Below are 22,982 nucleotides of genomic sequence, written 5' to 3'. Positions count from 1 at the left end.
GACCGAACGATCGAATGTCTTCACTGACAAGTTCACAAGAGAGAGAACGGGAAAATAATCTCGATCGATGCGCGCCCTTCAAAACGGGGCTTTTTATCATATTGTGTGAAATAAGGTAAAAAAAAGTTATTAATCTCGTTCATGTTAGTAGAGGATTAGTTAATGCTTAATGTAAAAAGCTAGCAGCTAAATGATATTGTTGATAGGACGTAAAAAAAAAGAAAGAGCGAATACCGCGCGATATGATGAGGACCTAAAACGTTTCGTAGAGTATTCGAATTCGTCGTCCTTGGTTCGATGTGCCGACAACGGACCGATTGTGAACTGTTCTTCCCCGTGTTGCTGTTAATAATACGTTACTCAATTGCACTGGGAAGCAAAGTCTATGTTTCGCATGCCACGGATTTACTCCATGTCTATGCACTGGCCTTTTCCATCTGTGTTGCATCGGCAACGGCCCCGTTATCTCCGGTGCCGGTTGCTCCATCACTGTTCGGTTGTTGTTGTTCGCCAGCGGCTTCGCCTGCATCCGGGAGCTGATTGCTGCCCTGCACACTACTGTCCTTTGCTGCTTGCTTTTTCATTTCCAGAAATTGGTCACCGTTAAAACGATTCTTTTGATCTTCGATATCCTTTAAAACAAAAGTAGAAACAATTAGCAATACTATTGATAAGCCCTTACAAAACAAACACAATGCAGTAAATTAATAAACATTCACCGTAAGCCTTAAGGTTAGTCACAACATCGTATCTTTACGTGAATGGAAAAGAAGTAAAAGGTTATGTTTTGTGATGATGTGTACAGTGTTGTCCCTATTCCAGGTTATTGTTCAGTTCATTAATGTTTCTCACGAACGGACTGGAAGCTCGTTTTTCGATATCAATATTACTACACCAGTTCCTACCCAATTTTAATCACATCCTTAGTGCTGATTGTATCAACGTTTAGGTAATGTAGTTTTGGTAATACAAGTGTTTCGCATAAGGCCTAGTTCAGATCACTGTTAATCAAGGTAACGGACGGAATAGCTCCTTTTTACTTTAGTCACTGGTTGACTTATATCGTATCAAAAGTCGCCCAGAAGCGATTGGTCTGTTAATAACGGTCGATGAGCATGCGGTTAGATTAGTCGATGAGGAGTACCGCTGGTGCAGCAGATGGTTGTTGTTAGTCAGTTTGGTCACGAACGCATGGGCCGGTGGTTTGTAGCTGCCAAGCAGGGAACCACCCGGCACCATATCGAAGCTGCTTACACTCATGGTGGAATTTCGTTGCAGGAAGTGTTTGTTGAGGTAGTATGATGGTTTTCGATTAGTTTTACCGCAAACGTTGTTGTTGCCATCGCAACACTGTTGACCGTTTGCACCCTTGTTGTTAGTAGTGTGAAGCGCGGAACATTCGAGCGAATTGGTTTTAGTAACGTGGGGCTTTCCCTTCACCTCGGCCGCACCAACACCTTCCCCGGTAGTAGTGGCCGCTCTTCTTACCTTATTTTTTACCAAATAAGGAAGAGTTTCACATATACGCTTCCAGTCAGCAGGCAAATCCCACGAATACGGTGACTTCGCGTAGTAAATCAGCCGTTCATATTCGATACGTTTCACTAGCACAACAAAAATGGAGGAAAAAAGTGTGAGAAACAACGTAAAAAAACTGTCTCATTCGTCCAACACCAGAGGAAAAAGCACGTTGCAAACACCCTTTATCTGCGTACCTGCGTTCGTATCCAATTTGGTTGCCGCCGCTGTAGTCTCCTTCAGCCCATCACCCGCACTATCCTTGCGCGAAAAATGGCTCCGACGAGACCGGCTCAGGCCATTGTTGCTGGCTGAAATCGTAGTATTGCTGCTGCTGGTTTGCACTTCGTTCGGCTTATAGCCGGCCGCACCCGCTTCGACGATGAACACATCATCGTCCAGCTCGATGCTGTTGCCCACCTCACCGACCGCGGTGCCAATGTTGTTCAAACCGACACCGCTGTCGACGAATGGTGTGCCGGTGATGAGCGAATGCTGGCCAGGCATCGTTCCCACCGGCGAGGAGAGAGTGTTCGGTAGATCGAAACTTGAGCACATGTCTACCGAGGCCAGAAATTCGTTGCTGCTGAAATAATCATCGAGCACTAGTTTGGCCACCTGCAAGACACCAACAATAGCCAATTAGCGATGAGCTGTTTGTATGGGTCTGTCCCATGAGTTGATTCTTTCGCGGTGACCCACCTTCACAAGCTCCAAACAGTCGCCAGTTATTTTCAGGTTATGTTGACCCACGTTCACCGTGTACTTGTATTCGCCGAGTGACGCATCGTTCGTGGAGAAGCTGTGCAGCAGCAAACCACCATTGCCGACGCTGTTGCGCTGCGCATTGTTCTGCGACCCGTTGCGCGACAGCTTCGGATGCGTGTAGGATGGTGGCGTCTGTGAGTAGCCACTGAGATTCAGACCGAGGGCCCCGGTTACCGTGCCCGGTCCTGACTGTTGGTTGGGTATGAAGCCCCCCATACCGTTCGTACCATTGCTAGCTGCCATTTCTGCCATGGCCCCAACTAAGGCACTTCTTGCGCTTGCGTTCGATCCTGCCTCCTTTCTCGGGACCGTTTCATCCGAACCGGATGACGCTAGAGAACTGCAGGATCCATCCTGGGAATTGTCCAAACGTACCGGGGACGCGTTACGACGAATTGTGTCTTCGATTAGCTGTTTCGCATAACTGCCAACACATAACAAGACGAAAGAACATATTTTAATCATCAATCATCGCACACCTCGACCACACACACTTACTTGATTTTTTCCTCGTTGGGACCTGTGATTTGAACCAGCCGTTCTTTTGCCCCGGTAGCCACTGAAAAAATACACTCAACGAATCATTAATGCCGTATCCTGGACAACGGATGTTACGAACACGCACACACACACACAGGAAAAGATAAAGCAATATTAAAGACAGAAAAAGCTGGAGCGTGCCTTTACAATGTGTTTTTCATTACACGAATGGTGCTAGATCCATCGAGCAGAGGAGGGTTATATGACAGTGGACATTTTGTCGTTGGTTTGTTAATTGATGCATTTCTTCACATTCCGTCAATGGTATAAAACGGAACCGGTAAAACATGGTGCTGCTGCCACCGCACACCAAACCACTAGGAGCTAGCAATGTAGTTAAATGATCACAAACACACATACACACAATGTAATGTACACACGAAATTGGCGTTTGAAGGAGGTTTGGTGAAATGTGATTTTAGCATGTTGGTGCATTGGCGATTAAAATACAAGACGCGCGCGCACGCATGTGCTGGGCTAGTGTTGGGCTGGCGCGCCAGTGCCATGTGTGAGATTGGTTATTGGCTAACGGATAAGGAGCGTTTACCTCTTTGGAACGAAATTACAGTTTCCGACAGTTCTTCAATCATATGAACTCTACGTCCCTTGATTCCCATCACTTACGGACCAGATGAGATGGAAGTGTGTCCGTACGGCGGAGGAGTAAATGTAGATACAAAAATCGTCAAGTGGCCAGTTCAACTAAGGACAACCTGTGACATATTTCGCGGAGTACGCGAGTGCCGGCGCCATAGGAGGAAATTGTTCTTACCTTTTCCCGAATCAGCGTTGCGAATCACGATCTCGTCCTTGCAGTACGTTTTACCGGGTATCTTCGTAGGCTTCGGGAATTTGCCAGAGGTCCGTATCAGCTCACCCGGTGCCAGCGCGGGCACAGCTTGGCCCATCGGCGGGGAGGATCCCAGCAGGTTCGGGTCGGCCAAAATGTCAGGCTGAAAGTAGAAATCCTTAATGTTATAAAAGAAAACCGATCGCCTTTTTACGCCGTGGCCGTCAACCGTACCTCCACATTTGTTGCCTTGTGTTTGTAGTAGGTGTTTGCACCATCAGAAACCTGCCAGGATTTGGCGCGCAGCTCGATTAATTGCAACAGATTCAATCGCGTCATTATGTTCAGCCGTTCGTCCTGTGACGCGTTGCGGAAGATGACCAACGCACGGTCCAGCGTATCTTTCGATACATTCTCCAGTTGTGGCCCGTGTAGCCGCAGATTCGCCAGCAGTGCGTTTACACCATCCGCATTGTTGCAGCCGTTTGCCAGGCTAGCGGCCACATTCTCCGTCAGCGTTATGAGTTCCTCGACTGTGAATGAATGATAAAAACGTTAATGTCCTATACCAAAAAGTCCGGTTACGGTCGCGAACCTTACTTGATTGAACTTCATAAACCGGCAGATGGACGTGCGATTGCTTCAGCGTTGACTTCAGTGGACGTGGCGGTTCCAAGTTCTTTACGGCGCGGCCCATCTGCGACATGTTTGCGGTGCGAGAGCGATCGTGCGATCACAAGAGCACGTGAAACCGCCACCTGTGGACTGATGCTACCAACTATCGAACGCACTGAACCGTGTGCCCAGAAAACTTCGCCAATGCTGGGGTAGCGCGCAGTGGCGGCTATTGATTTTCCACCTTCTTCTTGGCGAGTTACGAAAAACGGAAAGCTTGCTGCACGTTTCGAAAGTACACACACGGGCGGTGTGTGTGCGTTGTGGTACTAATAATGGTAACGCAATTTCCTACGGACTCCAATGTTTCACGTTTACACCTCCTTCGAACGCGTACTGGACAGATAAGTGAAGGAGAAAAAAAAAACGAAACACAACGTCCGGTGTAAGCTGAACAAAAACAAAAATATAAACGACGGAATTGTTTGCTGCTTGCCCTCCTCCCCTGAAACGAAATAGGTAGGGAAAAGGAAATGGACGATAAATACACACACTCGATTTGTTACAAGCAAATCTAATAAGTGAGAGGTTTGTCCACGCGGCATCCGCCGTCGTCAAGTCACTAGTCTGGCTTACTACGTTCTAGGGGTTCCATACTCTAGGGTATTATTCAAAAAAAAAAAAATCACGTAGAAAATTTTCCACTACACCACATGCCATCACGATGGCAAGAGACACTTTTCTTCCTCGCAGTCCTTGTTTTTACTTCACTTCTCCACTTTGGAGAATTTCCTAACGGGTAAACGCATTTCGATCATCGTTTTTCACCGATGCAGCAAAAACGGTGCTTCTTGGGCAAAAAGTATATTTTTGTACACACATGCATATTACGCTAATTGTACCAACAAAAAAAACTGCTGACGACAGCGAAAACAACTGAGAAATGTACTGCATTTGCAGCGCACATGCACATCCCTCAAACGCAAAACCACAAAATCAGCGTTTTATTCGAACCCCCTCTTTTCATGAGCGGCAAATATTCCAAAATGAAAGGCTCCATTTATTGCACATTTTTTCGACGAATCGTGTATTTCCACTGTTGCCTTCTTCCTTTCTTCCGTTCCATTCTTTTCCAAATGACTTTTTCTTCGGGTCGATCCACGCACCACAAATCGTAGCTTTACGCGCTTGAATAACGCACCCCGAGTGCTGAATTCAATCGACACTGCTACAGAAGCATGCCATTTACTATATTTTACCACTTCTACCGCTCGAAAGCTTTTGATTCTCGTGAAAATTACGCATTTTACCTCTTTGCTCCCGAAACACTTTCCAAGCCCGAACAATGGTAAATCGAAAACTGGCTGTCAAGCGATGACTTCATTACGCACAAAGCATTTTGACAGCCAACGTCGTCCGGTCCCACCATACGCGCCACCCCTTTTGTTTACCTATATACATCTTGAAACAACCGACTTTTCAATACACCTAATTATTGCTGATTGTGATTTCAAAATGTTATTTCCGGTATGCACAATAATCAGAAGGATTTTATCACTGTTACTGCGCTGATGCAACATATTTTGTGCACAATTATTGTAACAATTTTAAAGGGAATTCGGAGGGACACGTGAACATAAGCAAGAAAGGGACTCGTGAAAGTCAGCTCAGCTCGGTAGCCGTTGTAAGATCGTGGACACATATTCTTCCACAGGAAAGTGTGTATTATTTGCAAAATTCAAAGCCATTCATATGTGTTCAAACAAAAAAAAACCGATGGCAAACTGTTATAATTTCAACAAATTTATTTGACCAGAAATAAATTCACTTAATTTACACACGTGTATTTTACTTGCGCCAAATTCATTAATGACTTGATGGTATTTTCAATACGGAACGAACCAAATGTAATATTTCCTATAGTGTTTTGCTGGCAGTTCGTTATCTTCGTCTTTTTGTGTTTGCATCCTTCGTTCAACCTTTGTTTAGAGATCGTCCGATTTTGTTTGGTGTAGACATGTTTCGTATTTCGATTCTGAAAGAAAAAAAACATGCGTAGTGTTAGTATGGCTCATTCAGGAAATATCTTTCCTCACTGCAATACCTGATGTCCTGAGGTAAACTTGTAACATCGAGTCTGTATTCCAGAACTTTTATGATGGCCAAAGTGCACAAGCTTGGTTCAAAATCAAGCACGTGCGTATCGCTATAATCAAATGATGATGGATCGCCATTGTTTGTGGGACTAAAATGAAAGAAGTAGAGGATAATAGAGGATCGGCTGAGTCTCTTTAAAGAGCAACAGTGCAACGCACGTACCAGGTGCCACCAAATAGATACATTCGTTTGCCAATCACCAAGCATGATTGGCGCCGTCTGGCCCGCGGTGCTTGACCTTGTGGAGTCACCTGCCGCCAAACGTTTCGTTCGGGATCGAAACAGTAGAGATCATTGAAATGTTTGTCTATATTGCCATTGTATCCCGCAAAGATGTAAATTTTGTTATTGTAGGTAACTGCAATGTACAAAGAAAAAAATGAGGATCTCCTTCGCCATCCTAACAGTTATGGGCAGGCCGAACACTTACATGCAGAATGACTTCTTCGACCCACTGGAATTTCGCCAGTGGTTTTCGGTGTGTACCATCGATCCGCCCGCAGGTCCAGATACTTTATATTTGGACAATAGATTTCCTCCTGCGAGTGATATGGTGCTACAGCGTCGCTTCTCCCGCCAAACACGTACATCCGATGGTTGAGTACGGTGGCGGAATGAAAATCCCGGTAAGACGGTGGTTCTCCAAGCGTATTTACGTACGTCCAGTGCATCGTGCGCAGATCGAGGTAGTAGACGTCACAGGAGAATTTGTCTATGCTCTCCTCAAAGCCGCCAAAAATGTACATGCGCTCATCGTAGATACACGCCGAATGGCCATCGCGAGCACCGGGAACCGTGCCCGTTACCGAAGGTCGGGTCCACTTGCGTGTTTTCGTATCGAAGCAGAAGAGTATGTCGCAAACGATCTCATCGTTCCGTCCACCCCATAGGTACACTTTGCGCCCGAACGCAACCGCCGTGTGACCGTACCGTTGAAACGGCACCTCCGGATACTTGCACGGCACACCGTTTTCGTCTTCGACCGCCGGGATCGGTGCCCAGCGCATGTTGTGCGTGTTGAGAACGTGTACATCTATTGCGCTGTTCGAGTGATAATCCTCTCCCGTGCAGTACCCGCCGAAGGAATAGATAAATTCACCCACCGCCACGGAAGCATGGTTAACGCGTCTCGGTCCACCTTCGAGGTTCACGATCCAATGCATCCTTGTGTGTCTGTTACGCTTGTATTTTGTTTTAATTGGTTGTTCTTAATTTCGATCTCAACACCGTTCCACGAAAGCAGCTGATGACATCTTTATCATATTATGCAAAACATGGCTGACTCGTGAGATATTTCGCACCCCACATCAACTATCGCGATATTGATGCTAGGCTAGGCGCGATGCTGCACAACACTCTCCCCAGCTGGTTCTGCTGTGGCAAACGTTCTGGGATGTGATAAATCTGTTGTTATGCAGTACGTGGTTCTTTAATTTTACTTGTTTTGCATTTGCAGATTTATCTCCTTCTTCTTCTTGACGGGCTAGCACGAAACGAATTTTTCCCCGTTTACGGGCCCTTCTGGGCCTGTGTAGGATGGTGCAAAATTCTTCAATATTAAAACCGGATCATCGAAAATACTGTTCACTGTATAATTTCACCAATTTCATTGATTATTGTAAAAATTGATTAGATGATTTGCTAACTAGCAAAATACCAAAACAAGAACTCAATTGACGGGTACATCACACCGGGACAGTCGAAGAACATTCCTTTTGACATTCGCTTTTGGAATGGGGTATTTAAAAAAAAATACGAACATGAACTTTTGGTTTCGAATTTGCTATTTATCGCGCTTTCAATGAATAAATCGTAAATCGATTTTCAAATCGATGCAGCGCTGGTGCTACATTTGCGACCAATATGGATTTTTCTAACTAAAATAAAACAGAAAACCACACGGCAACCAAAAATCAAAGGAACGCAAATAGCCCTAGAAGAGGAACATGTTTATTATATTCACTTCGTTTCTAGAATTACGAGCACTTCAAAAATCAAATCCGGTTTGCGCGTTTGCATAATTGAATGAGATCAATTGTATTGCTTAAAAATTTGTTTAGTATGATACAAGTGTTTTACACGATCTTACAAAAACATCTAACTTGATCTTTGTCTCCATACACTACAACTCCCGGACCGTATCCGGGTTTCATTGCACCTTGCATTACATGCGCGTTACCTGTTTCCAGCCTGGGAAAACCCAATCAATCGATGAACAACACTTCCCCGCTTTGCTTGATTAATATGCGCAGAGCGTAGCAACTTTATAAGTTGACCAAGTCAAAATAATAATTCAACCTTCGGGCAGAAGTTTTAGGTGGTTTTAGTTTACCTCACGGTGCTTGCTTCTGTGAGCAAAATTTTCCATACTGCTGCACACAGAAACCAACTGCGCTACACGTCATACGCCGATTCCGCGAACCGCACTTCGGATCTGCGAGCTGATTTTGTCTTGCGTGCACACAGCTTCCACCATCTGTGCGTCTCGTTTACTCGCATGCGCTCGACGCTCACCGTGTGCGCAAAGCACGTGCTTCTCCGGGCGCGCGTATGAATCACGAATTTATGAATGAAACCGCGTACTACGATGCGATGGTTAGCGCGTCTTCGGGACGCCACACCGGTAACCAGTGGTGTAGGCGCCAAACAGAAAAATCTTAACCGCACCGTCACTCTCGTTTCGATCGTTCGCTGATCAACATCGTTTAGTTCGGTGATCGTGTCGGATTGTGCCCCTCGACCGTACCGGGGTATAAATTTGTGTGAAAGTTCATTGCAAGTGCATCGCCTTAAATGTTCCACCCCAAACCGTGCCGGAAGGTGTTGTGCAAATCGCCCAAAAGCAGATGGAATGTAAAGTGTGTGGCAAAGAAAAATGCATCGAGATGAGGACGACCTCACCGCAGAACGTGTCCAAGTGCGTGATTCATCACCGGACAGTGACGATGGGGAGGATGGCGGACAGACGTATGTGCCGAACAATCCGCACCAGTGGAATGCAGAACACGTGTCCGCGTGGATTTTGTGGGTATCGAAAAATTTCGACATTTATCCACCGCTCGAACCGGCACGGTTTCCACCGACCGGTGAAGAAATTGCCCAGTTTACGGTGGCGGACTTTTGGGTGTGTGCCGGTAGTGCTGCCGGTGGCAATACGCTGGCCAAACATTTCGCACATCTCATCCACACCGGCACGGGGGACGGGAATGCTGGACGGAGGCTAGCAACCGACGTTGATCCAGGTAGGTGGAAAATAGTACGATAACACCCCGCCCGGTGGCCGATATCGAGAGGACATAATCTATTAACTATTACCACTTTCTTTTTTCAACACCCTTCTGCCGGTGTATTTGGTGTGGTAGTGTGTGGCCCGGTTGCGGACTTTTGGGGGACTTTTTTCCTATCATCTAATCTTGATAAATGACCCAACCCACACACGGTCGCGTCCACTCGCATCGTGATACAATTTTCCTTAAGTTTCACTCAAGTCTTATCTGATGGTAGGGTGCGAGCGAGGAAAACCTCGAACGATGTTTCTTTTGCCCACCGCTGCAGAAGGCTAAGGACGAAGAACAATACTTCTCTGGACGCTCGGGACTTTATCTTAAGTTTTGTATGTAATTAAGCGTACTCATATGAGGTTCCGTTCGGTTAATCGAATTCCCTGCACAAACACCGCTCGCTCACCCATTCGGTTCCGGCGAAGTTTGGGCGAACTTACCTAGCCAGTAATTCATAACTTCGCCCGGACCGTCCGTGTCTTTCCAGCCAGTGTCTCGCACTCAAGATTGATGCTGCATTATGTTAATTTAAACAATAAAGTAACCTCTTAAGCCTCCGGCGACATTTATATCAATTTCGATCGAGACCGAACGCAGCAGGACATCATTCCGTGCCGGGGTGGTGGGGTGGTCCTCCTAAGCCAGGATGGCCCACGCAACCGTATTCAGGAAGGAAGTGTTTACTTCGGGCATGCATGTAAGGAACCGTCGCTTTCTTCCGGGTCTTTCGTTGGGCGCGCGCACCGGCAGCAGCCAAGAAAGTGGAGAAACCGCAGCGCGACGGAAACCGTCGACAATTTTAAATCCCACTGAATAAATTACCCATAGAACAAACCGCAGGAAGTCTAAAGTTATTGAATTTTTATAAATGTGAACTCTCGCCCGCTCGGTGTGTTTGTGCCCAACACCAAACCACCACACACTCGAGGACGACTTTCTGCACTTTCTTTTTCCCACTTTCACCGCACGCAACCCGTGCGAAAGAGATACGATCTCGATTGCTCGGGCCCAAGTCCAAGTCCCCTTTTACCCACCATAACCTCACAATCTTCACAACCTAACCTCTTCTTGCCCTGCGTTCGGTTCGCTAATAGCAGGGGTGGGCAAGGTTAGAACAAGGGGTGAACCGGTCGAAATCCTTTCCGGATCTTCTCCTTTGTTGACTCAAGGATCAAGGCGCCGTTGCGATTGGTATATACCGAACAAACAAACAAAACGACCCAACCCGGGTCAGCCAGGAAACGCTCGCAGGACTTGCCGTTTTTCCCGCATTCAGTGTCGCGTAAACAATTGTCGCGGAAGGCAGCAAACTTCTGGCGCTGCTGATGGCTAGCGTGGAGCATGTTACCGTTGGGTTCGACCGTGCAGCAATGTGGCGCTTTTCCGGCAGCTTTCCGTCGGCGGTGCGAATGTATCCGCATGCGGCCGGCCAGTACTATGGGCATCATCCGCGCCATCCTGCCGTACACCATCACGGTCTGCAGTCGGCAGCAGCCAACCACACGCATCGCACGTTGCCACTACTTTGCGGCGGTAACTGAGTCACTCACTGTCAAAGACACCCGCCGTAGTCATTCCACCAGATGATGTTGTGAATCATTTCGCACCGACGCGAACAGCAGGCCGGCACTGTGCAGTGGATTTAAATGTGCTTTATGCTTTTGGCCGCCACTTGTTATATTGGTGACGTGTTGTTGTTGTTTTTTTTATTGGCGCCAAAGTTTGGATAGTGAGTTTGGACAACCGCCATGAAGCGACTGAAGGTTGAGGAATTATTCACAAACGACCACCAACAATCGTTCGCGCTTCGATTGCGTATTGTGTGTGAATGTCTTCTAGACGCTTTGTGACCGTACAAACTGTGCTGTGGAATGTAGTGCTTTTCCGTTTGACATTAACAGACATGGATTTAAGAAAACAGTCCCACTTCTTCATCCTGCGTGGGAAGTAACGTGTAAGTGAGGGATTCTAATTTCAATTTGTGTGCTTTTTTCCAACTTCTCTTTACAGAACCATATCAGTTGCTTAATGCAGCATCTCACAGACTAGTATCTCAAGGTAGTGTAACAGTTTTGTCTTTGATAAACATGTAGTGTAGTGAGAGTATTTATGTTTTGTAATGTGGAAAAATTTATGAATTTACAAAAAGGCTTTTTTTCATTATTTTGCTTGATAACTTAATGGACGGAATGGAGCTATGATTGTTTAAAACAATGTTTTCTGTTATTATGAAGGAGCTTTAGTATTTTGTTTTAATTCAAGAAGAACGCCCATGCACTATTGCTTAGAGATTTACTAATTATGCTTAGCCAATTATTTGGCAAACTTCACGATGAATATACTATCGGCTTGTAACTGGTTGATCGGCTATGTTTTACAAGTTGGACATTGCATAAAACAATAAAAAACGTTATTTGAGATTACTTAAACACTTACGATTTGATGAACTTAAATAAATGGCAATTACAAATATATAAGAATAGAATAGATTTTTTTATTTAACATAAATTTCCAATGAAGTAATTCATTATAAAATAGTAGATAATAAACAAATTGTCACTAAACAAAGGTTAAAAGTGGAAAATTATGAAATAAGTTTACAAAAAGAACTAGTGTTAGGTGAATCTGATTCAGATTTGTTAATCTGAATCTGAATCTTTATTTGAAAGATTTATTAATTCTGTAAGAGTCCATTCCGCTTAAGGTCCCTCGTGGGCACTGTCCGCCACTGATCTGGGGATTCATGCATCTTTGCATCATTCCTGATTTTAGTGACCTCCGCACTAAGGATTCATTAAAATGATTCTTCTGAAAAGATGCATTAAGCACAACACTATAAAGAACTAAACTAAATAAACGAACAACTTGTTAAAACATAACCTAACTGAAAAATAATAATTCAAAGAATATTATCTCTGTTTTTCAATTTTATATTGCAATATTTAAAGCTCCTTTTAACGTAATAATTGCAACTTGTTTGTGAAAGCACAATAGTTTTTTATTCTGTAATATTATTTGTGAAGTTATATTAATTGAAAAGAGTATAGTAAGCCTTTGTGATTATTTCAAAAATTATGAAATTTATAAAATGTCCATTATTATTTATCCCTTATTTAAAAAGCTTGTATAAAGGTGCTAACATTTTGTATACGAAACAACAATTCTGTCCGTTCGGTATTCATAATGCAAGCGTTTTCCCTTCCCTTGCAAGGGAAGCTTCCCTTTCCGGAAATTTCCTATTCAACAGTTCAAAAAACAATACAAGCTCCACCCACTTTGTAGAAACGCTTCGACTAAAAAAAAGCGCAAAACGCTTGCACTGTGGGAACGGAGTGGAACAAAAATAAACCGATTCTAAAATTAATAACTCCACTTCCAGTTTTGTAAACTAATCTGCATTTTTCCGTGTGTGATTAAGGTGGCCAAATACAGCTGTGGCAGTTTCTTTTGGAACTGTTGGCCGACTCAACGAATGTGCCGTGCATCTCCTGGGAAGGAACCAATGGTAATGACATAACAATTTGCTCAACTTTGGCATCAACAGGCATCAAAAGGCAAATGCTTTCCTTTTGCAGGCGAATTTAAATTATCCGACCCGGATGAAGTTGCCCGCCGGTGGGGCGAACGTAAGGCGAAGCCAAACATGAACTACGATAAGCTAAGCAGAGCGTTAAGGTAAGGAAAGTTGACCACTCTGTTTGGGTGGGCATTGGGAAAAGTCGCGCCAATTCTCTTTTGTGCCCGCAGTTTAGCGAGCTCTTTTATGCCCGCGTGCCATAACAGGAAGCCGGCGGGTTGGCATCTCAGGAATGTGCCATCATCCTCCGGGGGATGGCGTGAATCATCGCGCAAAAATGAGCTCGTATCGCGTGGTCGGCGTGGGAATAAATTCATTGATCCGTACTTGTTGGTAAAGGGGGTTGTACACTTTGCTTACCGGAAGTTCGTGAAACATTTTCAAAAGTTCCATTTCTTCATAGTTCCATAATTATAGACCGAAAAGCCGAAGCAGTGTCGAAGGGTATTAAAATTCCAAGCATGATTTTCTCGTAACTCAAAATTACATTATAACTTAAAAAACGAGTCTTTTAATTCAAATTTGGGTAAAATTTTGGAATAATGTTTAATTTGTCCTATCAGCGCCAGAAAATTCGGTGCAAATTATTAAAGTCCATTTCGAAAACCAGGTTTTCATTTTTCCACCTTAATAAACCCTCCTTACTTGTTAATTAATTAATTAAAATTAAAACCTCGTTCGATGATTTAATATTTATTAAAGTTTAAACAAAAAATATAATAATCAAGATCTAAATTTAACGTTGCAGTCTCTATAATGCATAATGTTTATGCATTAAATACGATAAATTTTAAAAGTTGATCGTTCATCGAAACAACTGTTGCAGAGAATTGAAGGGAACAAAGTTCGCTTCAATACTACGTTTATTAATCATTATGGAAAAATGCTACAACGCCTTATCAGGCGCCAACTGGCCAGAACGATAGCTAAACGCCATTTAAAATAAAAATGTTAGCTTTTATTTTAGCTCTTTCGCGAAATTGATTATCAAATGTTCGTGTGGGCCTCAAGTAATTGTATTCGCTACTTTGCGTTCAGATTTGTCCATTACAAAACAAATCTGCCCACAGCGTTCCGAGTGCCATTAGGGGGGGGGGGGGGGGGGGGGGGGGGGTATGGTGGCCTTCATAAAAAACGTTATAATAAACCATGTAAGAAGTAATTTTTTATAGTTCTGGGAGAGTCTGATGTACAGATGTGATTGGTCTTGGCAAACAGTTTCACAAAATAAAGTCTGTTTGGACATTGTTTGCGTCAACATGCGTGGGTTTGCAGGAATCAGTGTGTTTTCGATCTTCATCCTTAGCTGCTACTGCACTACACGGTTATGTTTGCTATTGAGAGTTCTGTGCAGTGGTAAGACTTCTACTTGAGACACTGTCCTCTATTAAGATAGGAGAAGACATAAGAGAAGTCAGATTGGCCATGACGGGCGATGTTTGTAAAACTTCTTCGGTTTGGTGAGAGATTAGCAGTTTGAACAAAGCCTTGAGTAGCAATTACCTTACCGTTTCGGTAGTGGCCATTGCAAATTAAATGATAACGATGTCAAATTTTGTGCTGTACATAGTGGAATAGCTACAAAAATCAAAACAGTGATGGTTTTTCCTCTAGGTGGCAAGGTACTCGTAGGAACATTGGTGAAATTTGTCATTTCTTTTTAAATGAAATGTGATATCGTCCAACAAGTGTTGCACAATTTAGAAAAAAAACATATCCGTTCTATTTTGTCATACATTTATAGTTTATAAAAAATCCACAACAAAAACACTTATTTAGGGCGCCATAGTGTAGCAATCCCCCTTAAGTTATTGGAACTCACTCCGGCGCATGGGCTTATGTTCCTTAATTGCCATTCTAACAAAGCGCTTATGTGTTTGTTTAACACCTTGCAGATATTACTACGATAAGAATATAATGACAAAAGTGCAGGGAAAGCGGTATACGTACAAGTTCGATTTTCACGGTCTGATGGCAGCATGTCAAGCGCAGGCACAGCTTACCGATGCCGGCACGAATGGTGCGAACATACTTGCCGGTTGCGGCTCGTACGGATCCAGTCCGGCAACGTCCACCACGTCGTCCTCGATGAAATCGCCCACCAATTCCAGCCCGCCGCAACCCCAGTACGGCACGGTCTGTCATGCGGCCACCGTCAGCACACCGACGGCAACGAAAAGCACCACCAGCAGCACAACACTGTCGAACAGCTGGTTGCCTTACAGTGCGCCGTACTCTAATCTGCTCGTTCCCACCACCTACCCTACCACTACCGCTGCTACTACCTCACCACCCTCAACCGGCGCATCCAGTGCGGTGCAATCGAACGCGATTGCAATTCCTGCCACCGTTCGACCGTCCGCGTCCAGCACGCCCGATACGATCAGCTTCGCCGATGCGGTGTCCTCGCATCTTCGCCAGTAACGGTGCGTCAGATCTAGCTCACAAGGTTAAGCGTCCTCATAGAAGCTATACGATGATATTAACGATAATACGATTAGCATTGTAATGTAAATGTAAAGACATGTTTCTAAACACAAGAATGTGTGTTTTTTTTTTGGTTTGTTTACAGAAAATATACGTTTTTTAGCGTCATTACGTGAGAATAAGCCTCGCCAGTTCCCTATTTTTCTCAACTAAACGCAATTCCGAAAGTACTGCGGTGTTTTGGTACTCGGCCCAGCCAGTGCACAGTGGACGCAGCATATACAAATGCTGGAATGAAATAGGATGCCATGAAATTTTGGTTGGTTTTTCTTTGCTGTACTGTTATTATTGTACTGTATATTATTTTTAACGATATTCTGATGTTTACACTTATTTAATAAGTTTAAACCGAACATTTTCCCTTCTTTATCTTTTCTGAATATGCTTACAATAATAATGGGTTTTGGTTTGACACGCGCGATTTGTTATGCTTAGGACAAACATTATCTACAAAAAAAAAATGCTATAACTGCAAATAGTGCAACTTGATTTTTGGAAACAAGCTTTATAATATTATATTCCACAACCTGCATTACAATACACCATACAAATGTAGTAAATTCTATTGTTTTCCGCACGTCAAAGATAGGAAAATGGTCGAATTTTTTTATACAACTTTCATATTGATTGTCATATTTCTCTTAAACATTTACCAATTTGCAAATCAAGGAGTGGGTTTAGTGTAAAGTGGTAAAGTGTATTAATCATCCTTTCTAAAACAGTGCTAGTCGTGGCAATCAAAGCAGTACTTTAAATATTATCATTTAAACTTGTTACATTAATTTGATAAAAAATTTGACTTAGAAACATTTTTTTATTTATTTCTCCAAAAGTACGGCGCTTCAACACCTCATTTTTTGCCCTTTTTTAGTGTATAAGTATCCACTTTAAGACAACAATACTTCAAATATCGATATCTAAAAAAAAATATGTTTATCACAGTCTGCGTCCACTGTGCAAGTGCTATTAACATCTTCCGGGCAGTGAGTTTTGCAAAACAAAGCGAATAAAAACAACAACCCTCCGGTGCACGAGCAACCCCTTTTTTTTACCGAAAATACATCAAAGCAGGCGTGTTGTGACGGGCGTGCTAATCAAATCCAGTTCCAGTCCACACGTTCCACACGAGGATATAGCACGCGGCTAAATGGCCCTAAATGGCACCCCCATCATCCCCCAGGTCCTTCGATCCATCTGTTGTTTTTCCTCCCTGATCGAAGTGATAAAGGTCACACCACCACCATTACGGTTAGGCCGCGCGGCAACCGCGGATGTTTGTGATCGACGGCGATCGTGCGTGTCCCACACGACGAAGCACATTCTCCCTTTGGACGATTGTTTGTTAGCGTCACTTTCCAAATCCAGACCCTTTTGTTAACCGGGTGGAGAGTACGCCCGGTCCACCAATATTTCAAGAGGCCCGTAAATCAATTACTTCGTACCGGCCGGAATGCGAATGTCTCCGCATACCTTCGCCCAATTGCAGAAATCCCACGGCAGCCACGAACGGCACATCAGGCATCTAATTGCTGCTAAACAGCACATTTCTAAGGTTTTCCGATTGTCGTAACCGGGCAACGTCTCAAACCGTTGCACCATCCCCCAAAGCGCAGCCCGAACCCGAGCCAGAACACAAATGGATGAAATGGTAACGGTTTACCCCCGAGCGATATGCTGCATGGTCAATGCGCGGCACTTTTATCAACTCGTCACCACACAAATATACCAGGGTGCCCCTCGGTTGGTGGAATTGTGTATTATGTGATTTTAATGCTGCTCAGGGTGCTGGTGGTGCCACTCGCGCGGATGGCATAAAAACATCCGTCCGACCGTGACCGAAGCTCAGTTGCTTCCCAGTGTCCGGTCCGTGTTAGCGTGTGGCATCATCCAAAGGCAGCGACCCAAGTGGCGGTGTGGTGGTGGTGAACGTTTGTGCAAGACTGCGCTGTGATAGCTGCTATTAATAGTGCTTGGCGATAAGCAAAATCCTGCAACCAAGTAGCGCCCTCGTGTTGGGGGGACCCCGTTTTGTGGTCTTGAGTGTTGGACAGAGTGTTGGATAAAAAAAACAAGGAAACGATGGTGCCAAGTGTGAAAAAGTGCATCTGCGTCGCGTTGTTTGTGCTGGTGTCGTTTGCTTCCGGACAGGTGGAAGATCAAAGTGGTAAGTAATAGCGGAAGAGCGGAAGATCTGTAACATACATTACCAGTGGGTGAGATATACTGAAGGAGTTGCCTCAGCTCATAATAAAAGATTTTCGTTGAGTCCTTTTTTAGCCAAATTCTTGAAGTTTTTAAAAGGAATTCTAGAAAAATTGTTGAACTAACGTCCCAGCTAGTGTTGTGCTACGTTGAGTGATGTGAGTCATTCAAATATCAGGAAACGACTCTCAAAAGAATCATGAATCTGCAGAGCAGATCATGCCCCTTAGAGACCTAAAGCGGAATGGTGTAGTTTGGCCGATTTTTGGCATCCTGGATGACCTGGGGAGAAGGAAGGTTCATAAATCTTGGATGGTTCATGAATTTTTTACTTTGAGATTCAGATTCATCTATTCAGTTCAAATATCCATTCAGACTCTGGAATCTGAATCAGAATTAATGCATATGAATCAGATTTACCCAGCACCGGGGTCCCAACAGTTCGCTAAGAATAACCACCAAACGTAACTCAATTACCAGCACCCAAAATTCTTTTTCGGGCCCCGGTTTGGGATGATCGCGCTATGAGAACGATCTTATTGTTATCGCAAAGAAAAGAGCAGGCGGATAATAGCACCGCACTTTAAGTGGACAAAATTGGACCCCAAATCATAAGTCATCGTTTGCGAGAGACATAAACGTGTACACACACACGCATACACACCCATTCAATCTGGATATAGGCAATATAGGAGACAGGCTGGATTAGTGTTCCTCGGTTGCGGTCGATTAATCCCGACCCAATTGTGATGCTTCAATAGGGACATTCATTGTCGTTGCTGGTTTCATGCGCTGTTCCCGCTACGCGACAGTATGCACACGGGTTTGACCATGAGTGGTCGAATCGGATTGAAGGTCATGCGCGGCACTGACGGCGTTAATAAGTTTCACATTTCCTCCGCAAAACGGCTTCGTTCCAGAGCGAGCTGCCGGGTGGGCACCCACGTGGGCGGATACGCTCAAAAAGGATCTGCTGAAGGGATACGATCCATCGATACGGCCATCGCAACACTACAATGTAACGACCGTCGAGACGAGGTTCGTTTGAACTGTTGCCAAAGGCGCAACCGTACCGGGGGGAGGAGTTCGATTGGTTGCGATATTAACCCAGCTGCCTTTCTTCTTTACAGCATCACTATCACGCACGTGGAGATAAATGAAATCAAATCAATGCTGTCTGTGTACGGATGGATGAAGTTTGTAAGTATCTTTTTTTTTGGGTGTAAAATTCTTTGCAGTGTCTACTGTATCGTAAAATATACCAGAAGTTGAGGAGAATCTCCAGAGTTCCAATATTTCCGGCAGGAAAGCGAGGTAGTGTCCAAAGGGACTCAAAACTTCAAACCGATTATCCACGATTAACCATGTGTAGAACATTGGTTGACATTGTAACAATGATTTTAGATTACATTTATCAAATTACAATAAAACGTCGATTATGATGATAAACTCTTTAAAGAAACCCTTCAAGTTTCCCTCGGGCCAACCGGTTAAACGGTTAAAAAAGCCAAAACTATTCTACTAGCTGTCATTTGTTAGCTCAAGAATAATCAGCCCGCCGGATAATCAAGCCCCGGATAATCGATATTCTACTGCAGCACATTTTTTGCTGGCATCGTACGTAGCCGTGTATTCTTCTTTACCGGCACAACAACCTCAAGAAGGCTAAGGCCTGCCATTACTGGCTTACTAGACTTATTTTACCGCGCAGCTGGATAGGCAGTCCTGCGAACGGTAGTTTTGGACCAGATATGAATTTGACCCAATTCTGTCGTGTGAATATCGGCAACGCTACCAAATACACTACCAGGTCGCTCCAACGGGAGGCCATCGACAGGAAATTTATTGAAAATCAGAGGCCCTTTTTATTTTGGTCTAACTCCGACAGTGCAGCATCCATAATGTCCACCGATAAGCAGGTTGGCGTGGAAGGCGCTAAGTTTCTAGTTTGAAAGAATTCAGAAAAGAATTAAAAAATTGCTACAAAAATATGTAAGTTTCCTTTTGAATACATACGCATGTATCTGCACACTTGCAAGAGGCATGAGATTGAGCGCTTGGAAGCATGAGTATGTGAATTTTGGATTGGAAGAGCTTAAACCGTTAATGTGGCAACCGGATTCTAGTCTAAAGCTTTGTGTAATATGTGCTATTCTTCTTCCAGAAATGGATGGACGGCCGGTTGGCTTGGGAACCGCAACTGTACAGTAACGGAACGAAACTGTTCCTCAATCAATCCTCCATCTGGAATCCGACCATAGACAACAGTGGACCGTTGGTGGCGGTTACCAGCAACGGTATACTGGAGTTCACGAATGCATTGCATCATAAGTCCAAGTGTACTATCCAGTGGCAGAAGTGGCCATTCGATACGCAACGCTGCAGCATGTTTATGTTTCCTTGGGCCGAAATATATGATATGGAAATAATCGTGAAAATGCTCAAGGTGAGATACACTTTACTTACCTCCAAAATTCCTCACAGATCCGGTTCGTTATGTGCTACACTCTGCCACTCATCTCTTTTTGCGACTGCCACAGAATGAAGTGCTGCCTGGTACGTTGTGGAGTGTGATGAACATTACGCTGGAAACACACGAAACATTTAATGTGAGCGACAGTCCGGAACACCGTGGTACGCACATTAGGTTCGAGCTGAGGCGAAACAGTGCCATCTATAGGAGCACCCTCACGGCACCGGCCATTTTGCTGGTGTTGATGAATCTGGTCAACTTTTGGCTACCACCGAACTGTGCGGAAAAGCTCGTCCTCAATGCGATCAACGTGCTGATCGCGGGCATGTTTCTGATACACTTTAACGAACACCTTTCCATCTACACCAGCAGTACACCGTCGATTGGTGAGCACTGTCCGCCTTACACTGTCCGCTTTTGGCAACAACTAATTCTTTTCCTTCCTCCACGAACAGTGTTATTTTACAGCACAAGTTTGTATCTAGCAGGGCTATGTTTGCTGTTGACCGTTTTGCTAGACGGTATGGTAAAATCTGGCTCAAAGAAACCGTTGCATCCAGCACTGAAGAAACTTATCACACTCGAGCTGATCGCGGGATTGATCTCATTTACTAACAACCACAAGGTGAGTACTACGTTACTGAGTATGTACGAATATTAATTCGCATTGCTGGTTATTACAATTGCAGAAAGACAACGACGAGATGTGTGAAACGTTAGAGGACGATCAGGAAGGCAATCTGGACGAAATTCAATGTAATAGACCGAATGAGACTGAAGCCCAGCAGGACTGGCTGATGTTCGCTACGCTGCTGGAACGGATTGCGTTTCTCTTATACGTTATAATATTTTCCCTCATGTTGATCCTCTATTTTTAAAGCGTCCTGTACACAATGAAGTAAAATAAACGAGTACTTACAGCGAAGTAGTAGTACCATCATTCTGTCAAGCCGCCCCGTTTCGGGTTCCCATTGGGCAGAGCTAACCAAACCAATCGCCCATTTTGTAACTCTGTTTTAGAACTGGAATGATCCGAAGCTGACGTGGAATCCCGCCAACTACGGGAATCTGAACGTGGTCCGTTGGGATCCTACGATCGTGTGGAGACCGGACGTGGTGCTGTACAACAATGCGGGTGGATCGGATCAGCATCATTACGGCGACACCAATGCGCTGGTGTACAGTGAGGGAAAAGTGCTGTGGGTTCCCCCGACCGAGTACCATGCGTTCTGTGAGCTAAACATGCGCCTGTGGCCCTTCGATTATCAGAAATGTTTCGTTAAGGTCGGATCCTGGACTTTCGATGGGTACATGCTGAATCTGACCATTGGTAGTGAACCGGAGGTAATGAGGTGAAGAATGGAAATTGGGAAGCACACTCACTCTTACTCCCTTCTTTGGATTCTTGCATGGTATTCCGTTTCCAGATCGAGACACTGGTCAGTAACTCTGAGTGGAAAATTGTCAAGGTAGGCGTGGAAAGAAACACCAAATACTACCCATGCTGTACGGAACCGTACGTCGACATTACGTACAACTTCACGCTGCAGCGTCAATCCGATACGCATCGTGCCATCGTGATCATACCGGCGCTAGTTATCATCATACTGGCGCTCTCTGTGTTTTGGCTACCGTTGGAATCGGGCGAACGGATCATCACCAACGGCATCATTGCGCTGATGATTACGATCTACCTGGTTTACTTCGCCCAACAGCTACCGGCCATTTCGGGCCACACGCCACTGATTGTAATCTTCTTCAGCAACACGCTACTGTTAACCGCGTTCAGCACGATCATCAGCGTGATTGTGCTGAACGTTGCGAAGGGGAAGCACCAGCGAAGTCTGCCGAATGTGCTGAAACGCTTGGCCGGATGTGTCGGACCGTTCGTGGGCGTAGGAAAGAAGCACTTTAGCTTTAGCGACAAGGGTAACGTGACCATCGAGAGCAGCGTCGATCACGAGTGGAGTAAATTCGGGCTGGTGCTGAATCGCTTGTCGTTCATTGTATATTGCATTATTTTCGTCATTTGCGCGTTCTATAGCTTCTAATTGTGCGACTTTTGCTCGACAGAAGTTCAACAAATAATTCATTTTCAATGTTGCAATATAATCATGATCAATAAAATGGAAAGGCAAAGCTAATCGTGAATGTTCTTACTCTTCTGGCGGGCTTTCTCAGTTATCTTCTAGGTGGGAAGGTAAAATACTGTATCGATACGGGTAGTATGTCCATTTGCTTTGTTTCGCGACCTCTATTGTAGTTTGTTTATCAACGTACTATAGAAATGGAAGATGCACCGGAACAGGAACAACATTCACTTGGTTTGTACACCTTTCTTTTCCTTCACCAACAATGGTTTGAGGCGCTTTGAGACAAATTGCGCAAGTTGTACGTAGAAATATCACTGAAGTAAGGTCCTCTTTGGAAAGCACAGGAAACACTAGCAAAAATGACTTTACACAGTGAGTAGTGAGAAACAAAAGTGAGAACAAAGTTTTCACATCTCAGCGTTCCTTCACTGTTTTGGTCATGTTTACGAGACCAAGGATCGACCATTGTGCACAGCACGGG

At 44.5% G+C, this 22,982-nt stretch overlaps 5 protein-coding genes across 5 annotated transcripts; 3 read left to right on the top strand and 2 right to left on the bottom strand.

The window, feature by feature from the left end:
• Positions 1 to 416: 416 nt before the first annotated feature.
• LOC128716315 (eukaryotic translation initiation factor 4E-binding protein Mextli) lies at positions 417 to 4,322 on the bottom strand. Its single transcript, XM_053811235.1, has 9 exons — positions 4,217 to 4,322; positions 3,851 to 4,149; positions 3,599 to 3,779; positions 3,374 to 3,445; positions 2,785 to 2,845; positions 2,221 to 2,710; positions 1,716 to 2,136; positions 1,489 to 1,604; positions 417 to 632 (listed from the first exon to the last, which is right to left on the bottom strand). Exons 1-9 carry the CDS (start codon positions 4,320 to 4,322, stop codon positions 417 to 419), a joined length of 1,962 nt encoding a protein of 653 aa, XP_053667210.1.
• Positions 4,323 to 6,194: 1,872 nt separating this feature from the next.
• On the bottom strand, positions 6,195 to 7,551 carry LOC128713664 (kelch domain-containing protein 3). Its single transcript, XM_053808527.1, has 4 exons — positions 6,819 to 7,551; positions 6,551 to 6,746; positions 6,336 to 6,476; positions 6,195 to 6,266 (listed from the first exon to the last, which is right to left on the bottom strand). The coding sequence occupies exons 1-4, from the start codon at positions 7,549 to 7,551 to the stop codon at positions 6,206 to 6,208; spliced, it is 1,131 nt and encodes a 376-aa protein (XP_053664502.1). The 3' UTR covers positions 6,195 to 6,205.
• A 1,712-nt stretch (positions 7,552 to 9,263) lies between these two features.
• On the top strand, positions 9,264 to 15,670 carry LOC128710998 (DNA-binding protein D-ETS-6-like). Its single transcript, XM_053805864.1, has 5 exons — positions 9,264 to 9,630; positions 11,680 to 11,727; positions 13,088 to 13,174; positions 13,245 to 13,344; positions 15,142 to 15,670. Exons 1-5 carry the CDS (start codon positions 9,264 to 9,266, stop codon positions 15,668 to 15,670), a joined length of 1,131 nt encoding a protein of 376 aa, XP_053661839.1.
• A 2,142-nt stretch (positions 15,671 to 17,812) lies between these two features.
• On the top strand, positions 17,813 to 21,286 carry LOC128711825 (5-hydroxytryptamine receptor 3A-like). The gene is made up of 7 exons (XM_053806710.1): positions 17,813 to 17,897; positions 18,856 to 18,973; positions 19,066 to 19,135; positions 20,100 to 20,381; positions 20,476 to 20,794; positions 20,864 to 21,033; positions 21,098 to 21,286. The coding sequence occupies exons 1-7, from the start codon at positions 17,813 to 17,815 to the stop codon at positions 21,284 to 21,286; spliced, it is 1,233 nt and encodes a 410-aa protein (XP_053662685.1).
• Positions 21,287 to 21,301: 15 nt separating this feature from the next.
• Positions 21,302 to 22,459, top strand: LOC128710992 (acetylcholine receptor subunit alpha-like 1). The gene is made up of 4 exons (XM_053805858.1): positions 21,302 to 21,306; positions 21,359 to 21,383; positions 21,429 to 21,752; positions 21,836 to 22,459. The coding sequence occupies exons 1-4, from the start codon at positions 21,302 to 21,304 to the stop codon at positions 22,457 to 22,459; spliced, it is 978 nt and encodes a 325-aa protein (XP_053661833.1).
• The last annotated feature ends 523 nt before the right edge of the window (positions 22,460 to 22,982 follow it).

This window comes from Anopheles marshallii, chromosome 3 (assembly GCF_943734725.1).
Source record: "Anopheles marshallii chromosome 3, idAnoMarsDA_429_01, whole genome shotgun sequence".
Taxonomy (NCBI): domain Eukaryota; kingdom Metazoa; phylum Arthropoda; class Insecta; order Diptera; family Culicidae; genus Anopheles; species Anopheles marshallii.
This window is presented reverse-complemented; position numbering and strand designations above follow the sequence as displayed.